Below are 7,822 nucleotides of genomic sequence, written 5' to 3' on the forward strand. Positions count from 1 at the left end.
TTTCCCTACTGACTCCAACAGGCCCAGGATGCCACTTGATGTCCTTTTTTGGATCATTTCCCTGGTGTGAGTTCAATTTGCAGGGACCACTGAAGCTAGAGGGTAGCAGCACGTGCAGAAAGGATCTGAACTGCATGCAGCAGAGTGCAGAGTTGGGGGGCTGCAAGCTGCATTGCTGGGGGGAGATCTGGGATGAATAAAAGTCAAAATCTTATGCAAGGGAGGCAATAAATAGCAGGGATTGTAAAGATCAGGCTGTGCCTAGAGATCTGTTGAGAGATGGACATCCCCAGCAGACCCCAGGGCACTCAAGATGATTAGTAAGCCCTGGAGATCTTTGCACAAACAGTGCCCCTGCCCTCCAGAGATTGCAAAGGTGTCACCACCAAAGGAACGATATGATCCATCCACAGTCCTAGGAAACCCAGAAACACTGGAGCAGAGTGATCAGGATCACACCCACTAGCACCAGTTGCTGGAAACCCTCCTTGCTTCAGCCCCTGGGGCTGCTCTCAAGTACCTCTGACCCCAGAAGAATTTTTGTCAAGTAACCCCAGTAAGAATTACCTAGTCTCAAGTCCCACTGCAGAAATGCCCCTGCTGCGCTGCAGCTGCTTCTGTTTTCCCACAGTGTCATCTTTGGAAGAGATGCCCCTTGCACCCCAACTCCCCCATCAACAGGACGCAGGCGGCACCCGCTGAACCCCAGCAAAGAACATGACACTAGCTCCTGCAGTCTTCCCCTTCCCTTCCCTGCCATCTTCCTCAGACTGTGCAGCTCTTTCATGCACCGTGCTTCCAACACCTGCTTCATCACGGAAGATTTAGAAGCTAGCTCAGAGTTAAAAACACTGAAGGGATGTGCTACCAAGTGAACCAGCCACCTGGGAAGATGGACAGCAAATATCAATATCTCAGGCTTCTTCCCCCTCTCTCTGTTCTCCTCCAAGCACTTTTCTAATCTTTGTTCCCCTTTCCCTTTGACAGAGTTCATTTTCATCCTGTGTTTTAAGCTGGGGAGAGGGCTGCATATTTCACGGCGAGAGACAGAATCAGATACTCGTGCAATCTATTTGGCTGGCTTGTCATCAGATCTGTTTTTCCACCCGGCAACATTAATCAGATATTTGGCTCAGCTGATTCTGCAGAACAGAGACATTAGCAGCTTTGCCTCTCCCAGACCTAATCGAGGGGCTAGAAACAAACCTCCAAATCTTTGAGACCTAATTAAGAACTGAACTAAACAGAAAAGCTCTCTGGGAAGGAAAGGGATTGGCAGGCTCTATGGTGATTTTGCTGTTGAGAGTGTTTTAAGTAAATGTACTCTGCAAGGTAAAAAGGGAGCACTTAATAAACTCAGCAATTTGGACTTTAGAACACGCAGGTCCTAAGATCTCTTCAGTAAGAGGAATTATTTCATGACAAAAGCTTTTACTGGGAAGTGATACATTTCCTTTTAAACATAAAGCCAGGCACCCAAATGCTGCACTGTTGTATAAATGCAGCCAAAAGGGCCTCTGGCTAATTTAGTTTCATTCTCCTCTCTGAAGGGAGTGGAAGGGAGTGGCAGTATGATCTAAGGGGCAAAGCACTGGACGGGGACCCCAGCTCTACTCTTGACCCTAGCATGGACTCATTGTGTGATCTCAAACAAGTTATTTCCCTCACAGCTCTCTGTTCACCTTGTCTGTTTAGTTGGTACATTCTTCAAGGACTGTCCCCGACTCCGAGTATATACAACACGTGGTGCAAGGGGGCCCTGATCTCAGCTGGATCTCTTGGAACTACGTGAAATACAATATGCCAAGCCTGCAGTCATCCGCCAGCATTAAGTCAGGCTTTTAAAATAACATTGGCTTTCACAATCTTAGGTGCTTTCAAAGATCAAAGAGTGCTCAATACATTTAAAACCAAAGCAACCTGAAGTTCCTGTCCTCCAGTTAATGGAACCGCTGGTTCAATCAGGGGCCAAGCTGCTGCCCCAGGGGCTGAGATGAAAGAAGGAGGTCCACCACCATTTCTAATCCACGGGAACATCTCTAATCCACAGCCCAAGGTGACTGGTTAGCTATGGTTTAACAAAGGTTCAGCGTGCCTCTAGAACCTCAGCTTTATTAGTGCAGAGTTTTTACCTTGATAGTGGCTCAAACATGAATCAAGCAGCGAATGTCAAAAGGAAGAAGCTGGTCCTGGGCAGAACATCTCTTATATTGGTGACAGTGCCCCATGCACAGACTCCACTCAAATGGACCATTTCATGACAGTTTGCTGAATCTAAGGTACTTGTTCTGATCCTGCACTATCTCACAATCTTGAGGGTACTTTTCCTCCCCACTGTGCCATGAGGTGAGTGAATGTGACTGTCCCCCAGGTTAGAGCCAGGAAGCTGACATACAGAGAGAATAAGTGCCTCACCTAAGGTCACCCCAAAGCCTCTGGCAGAGCAGATGCCCCAAATCCCAGGCTGCACCATCCTTCCTCTAGAAGCCAAGTTTCCATCCTGCCCCGAGGCTGAGCAAGGGACTCCTCAACAGCATGGAGAGTTATATAGCGTATGACCTGCAAGTACCAAGCTCAGCCAGAGTGGTTGCTCAGACAGCTGACAGCAAAGCAAGAGGCCCAAGGTCAGAAACATGAAAATAAAACCTCAAGGGCTTGGCTCTGGCTTAGAAGGTGCCAGTGAAGTGAACACACAGGCACTGCTCAGAGAGGACACAGGTGCACCTCGGGAGACAGGCCCCGAGAATCTGAGCCAACCTGTTTCTAAGATAGACATTTCTGAGATTTCCTTCCAGGATGACATGCGAGCCACTTTCAGAGAGGAGAAGCTCAGGCTCTGTGAATGGTGCAGGCCTTGGCCTCTCAGCCAAGTTTACCCAAGGACAGTGATGGCGCGACTCTTGGACATGGAGACCCAAATGCATTTCATGACTCGGAGCCAAGCTTCTCATCACACTCTTCCCCCAGAGCCCTCCCAGCCCTGCACTCACCCTGCAAGTTTGTGACTTCATTCTCCTTCTCGCGCTGCAGCTGAGAGTATTTCTGGTTGTGGGTCTCCAGCGTCTTGCGATGCTCCAGTTTCAAGCTGTTGTGTTGCAGCTGCAAGTCAAGCAGCTGCTTTTTGACATCTTCATGTTGGTTCTGGGGAGGGGAAGAAACACAAAAGGTGTGGGTGCCACAGTAAGAAGGCTGGGGAAACAGGACCCACGGGGGGCTTCTTCTCCAAGCACTGGGAGCACACAGATTTCCAGTTCCACCTCCAAAACACCTCTCCAACACACAGAACCCACTCAGCTTCACCCCGACACCCCCAAACCCTCTCTGGCACACACACAATGTACACAGTCAAGTTAAAAGACAATAGTCAGTTTAGCTTTTGCAATTTTTTTTTCTCTCTCTCCAATTAGAAACATGCTCGAATGGTTTATGGAGCAAACACATTGGGTGTTTGCAGTAGGTGCCCTGGAAGCTAAAAGGCCACAAGCCTCATTACTACCAGACTATTCCCCAGTTTCCTCTTCCTAAATCACCCAGATTTCTTTATTTTAGAGGAAATGTCCCAGTGCTGAAAGGTACTGGCAAGTCAAGAAACCATGAACTCTGTGCTCTGTCCACAGACATTGCTCCTTAGGTGACCTGAACAGGGTAGAGGGTTTAGTCAATGGTAAGTCTCCTTCTCCTTTCACTCAGTCCACCCATAGGGAAGGGTCATGCATCCTAACCAGTGGGTAGTATAGCATGGGGTGATGGATTCCCATATGGGAACGGGTGTATGTGTGGGGTCGAATGCAGGATTTTGACTCAGGTCTGTTACTAAAAGAGCAGCCAGATCTGAAATTGCCCCTGTGGCCCTTTACACTGAGAAGCCTCCATGCGACTCTACCACAGCAGGCTGTTTGCCATAGGTCCCAGAGAAGACGTTCAGAATGAGGAGTGAGCTGCTTGGAAGGGCTCCCTCGCCTCACCTGCCCAGTGACGGAGAGTGGAAGATTCCTCTTGAAGTAGGTTCCTGCCATTAGGTAACAAAAAATCCCATTTAAGTCACCAAAAGTTTGATTTACCTGGGTTCAGGGGCATAGAGAGGCCAAGGAAGAAAACTCCTCTACTTTGTGAAACAGTAAAGGGAATATTTCACTGGAAAGACCTCTCCGCAGAAGCCACCAAAGCAAGAGCAGCATCCAGGCCAACTTGGCTAATGAATGGGAGGACGTGCCAGTGCCTGGCTGGGTCCCAAGGACTCCAGCTGACTAAGAGATTCAGCTCATGCTTTTTAGAGATGCTCCTTGGCCCAAGCAAGGTGCTGCTGCATTGCATTTTGCCTTATTTGCTCTGGCGCACGGTTCTGGACTTCACTCAATATTCCAGCTCTGGGGAAATAGTAGCACAGGCCATAGCTGTTCCCCTTGTCAAGCAAGACAGATGCAGTACTGTGCATGAATCCAGATACCCTGTCTGAGCCCCTGCCTTGCTGCAGGATGAACATCCATGGAAAAACAGAGCAGGTTTCTATGGGGTGAGTAGCATGTACCTGCTAATCCTCGTCTCATCGGTACTTTTCCATTAAATACAAGGAAATCCCTCCCCCCCTTCCCCCCCTGCCATTTTATGTCCAGACCCATCACGGAGGACATGCACAATGAGCTCCTACTTGGAGACTTCCCTTTGGTTCTCCTATTTAGGCTTGTCCCTAGAAAGCCGTGCTGTCCATCCTTTCACCCACCCACCTTGCAGAGATCCCAAATCCACTACCACAGCCTGCTCAGAGCAGAGCGAGCCCCCCGTTTCCTGCATTAGCTCAACTTCCAGGACACATGCAGAGCCAGCAGCCTGCATGGCCGCTCTGCTCCAGACACAGCACCCTGGGAGGGAAGGACCCTATCCTGGGGACATGTGGCCTGTGTCCTGAGATGGGCTTGTTTTTTAAAGTAGAAGGGTGAAATAATTTAAGAACAGACTCCCTGTCCCTCTCCTTGCTCCACGCTGGAGAACAAAACGCAGCAAGACTTCCTTTTGCTCAAACCCACTGAACCAGAATTCACCTCCTTTTGGGTTCCCATAGTAACCCCTGGGCTCCTTCCACACTTGGCTTGTCAGCACCAATTACATACACAGAGCGACTGACTCACAGGTGAACTCCAGGCCCTTCTGAACATCTTCCAGGACGAGGGCAACAATCCCCACTTATTTCCCTTCCATTTACATGCATTGATCTTTAGAGGCGACCAATGCGTGTATTTTCCCCGTGTGGCTGCATAAGACATTTTCACATGTTCGTAGGGGGCATTTAGACCCAGGAAGACTTCCCTTTCCTCACACTGAACAATCCTACCCAGAGCAATGAGAGTACACACAAATGAAGGGGAAATAATGGGTTAAACAGAAGGCGGCGGAAGAGAGGTAAGATGCCAAGTTAGGTAAGAGCCAAGATCAAGTGGAAAAGCAAAGAGAATGCGAGAGGCTTGAAGCCTCCTGTTCAGAGGAGTTCAAAGCCCCCAGTGATTTCAATCGGAGCTGGTGGACTCATCAGCACATCAGAGAAATAAGCCCCTTAAACCCCTGGAGCTCATTCAATCATGTCCCACAGGGAACAGAACTGCCTCCTGTGCAGATCTGGATGGTGACATTACCTAGAGGCCTCATTTGGTCTCAGGACTGTTGCTAGAAGACCACGTGTGCCCCAACGTGCTTATGGGCAGTCAGGTCAGTGGGAAAAGGGAGCGGCTGGATGGGGAACTGTGCACAAAGCCTCACCGCAGCTGCAAGGAGTCTGCAGCACAGCAGGGACGTGTGCCCAGATTTCTGAAGTCCCAGGAGAGCTCTGTAAGCGCAGGAGCCTCCTTCCTCCCAGCCAGTCTGGAATCAAAACTGGGACGGAGCCAAGTCCTGCTATGGATCCTGAGTGAGCAAGCACGGGAATGGGTCAGAGATCAGTCACAGTCTTTGGAAAAAAACCATTCTAGCTAGAGCAGGTTCAGTAGCTTGAAACGTCTGCTCCTTCAGAACCGGGAAGCGTCAGGCACAAATAGAGAAAGTGAGGCAGCGGGATTAAATGACAGGCCCAAGACCTCAGGCAGTCGACAATGAGAAGAGAAGAGAACCCGTCACAAGCTGTAGTCACACAGTGCCGCGTATCAAGCCAGAGGTCTGCAACGTCCTGCCTGCGATTCGTTCTAGAGGATATCATCCGGGGCAGAACTAATCTCAAGCCACGGGGGACAACCTGGATGTGGGTCATTCACCAGCCCTGGCAGGGCTGCATCCCTCCTGGCTTCTGGTGCACTGTGGTAGCAACTACATTGCACCAGTGCAGCATGCTCCGATTAGCAGAAAAACCAGAAGTTGAGCTAGAAAGGAGCCAGTGGCAAGTGGGGTCCAGGGACCAAGAACCAGAAGACTCCCTCGGAACAGATTAACCACGCTCCTAATTTTGGAGTCAAAGCCACTACATTCCTACCAAGAACAGTTAAAATTTCGGGAATGGGTCTAAAACCCTGTGTTGCCAAAGGGTAATTGCTGCCATCTTGGAAGTGGGCAGGGAACGCCACATCCCAAGCACAAGTTTCAATTATTGCAGCTCAAATCTTGTAGCTGGAAGACAGAACAGGCTCCTGCCAGCTCTGGAATGGGCCAGCTGGGAGATGTACAGACACTGAGCAGGGAACAGAAAAGCAGGGAAACTTGAGAGAGAAGCAGATCCACATTAGTGATAATTAATTAGCAGTTTTCGTTGCAATTCTTCTCCAATACAATTCACTACAGATTGTTTTTTAAAAACAAAACAAAACAAAAAAACCCCACCGGCGCCTCCTGTTTAATGCAATTTCAGCCCAACAGAGCTTTAGATCACTTCTTTACATTAAAGGAATTGATTGCCATCATATCAAATGAAATTTCTCCATTATTTTTCATTGCATTTAATTTAAAAAGAAAACAAATGAAGAGATGCCGCCTGGATTATGTCAAGCTGACTGGCTCAGGGCTGTGTGTGGTGGGAGGATTAGTATTCAGCTGGAGGGTTGCAGGGCAGGGTATTTTTTGCCCAGTTCTTAGGTGGCAGGAGAAAGACTCCAATCTTAGGGATAAGACAGGACCACCATGATTGTCTGCCAGTCTGGATCCCTGACTTAGGGATCCAGATTCACCCTTTTCTTCCTCCTCCACATTTCATGGCTTTCTTGCATGTTCACTCTCTATCTGTGTCAATACAAGGACCACTTCACTTGGACGTATGGATCAATTCAGTAGAGTCTGTGAGGTACAATAGCAGTGGAAGCCACATAAGTATTTAAGACAGAGATGAAACTGTGCTAACGTACCACCCCACGGCCCCCAAAATAAGCTCAGGAATCTGGAGGTGAGCTAGACCATGCAGTCCTTGAGAGGCTGAGACTCGCTGGTCCATGCCACGTGGAATCCAGGCCAGCAAGCCATCTCTTCCTGCACACTCTTACCTCTGCCAGTGGCATGCAATGCTCAGGACCCATTTGCCAGGCTGCAATTTTAATTCTGCAAAGTGTCTGGGGAGCTGAAGGGCAGTGTCATCCCTCCTTAGGGTTTCTGAATAGCTTGGAAGTTGAACAAAGCAAAGCAAAGAGGTAAATATAGGCTCTTTGCCACAAGCAGCAAGAGATCAGAGCTCACTGATAGCCCCCCGATGCTGGCAAAGAAGGAGGTCCTCTTCTACGAATAGCACTCCCTCACAGCCAGTTTGTGATCTTCTTGGACTGTGGATGAGGACTGCATTCTGCAGGGGGAAGCTAACCAATATAGTCAATCTCTGCTCGACAAGATGGAAATCAGAAGATGAAGTCTGGTGACAGCA

At 49.1% G+C, this 7,822-nt stretch overlaps 1 protein-coding gene across 1 annotated transcript in view; it reads right to left on the reverse strand.

The window, feature by feature from the left end:
• Positions 1 to 7,822, reverse strand: part of LOC102376440 (Golgi integral membrane protein 4-like) — a 63,158-nt gene that overhangs the window by 26,858 nt on the left and 28,478 nt on the right. Inside the window, exon 5 of the mRNA XM_006018846.3 lies at positions 2,991 to 3,141. Coding sequence (XP_006018908.1) covers positions 2,991 to 3,141 — 151 coding nt within the window. The remainder of the gene's footprint in view (positions 1 to 2,990; positions 3,142 to 7,822) is intronic.

This window comes from Alligator sinensis, unplaced genomic scaffold (genome assembly GCF_000455745.1).
Source record: "Alligator sinensis unplaced genomic scaffold, ASM45574v1 scaffold569_1, whole genome shotgun sequence".
Taxonomy (NCBI): Eukaryota; Metazoa; Chordata; order Crocodylia; family Alligatoridae; genus Alligator; species Alligator sinensis.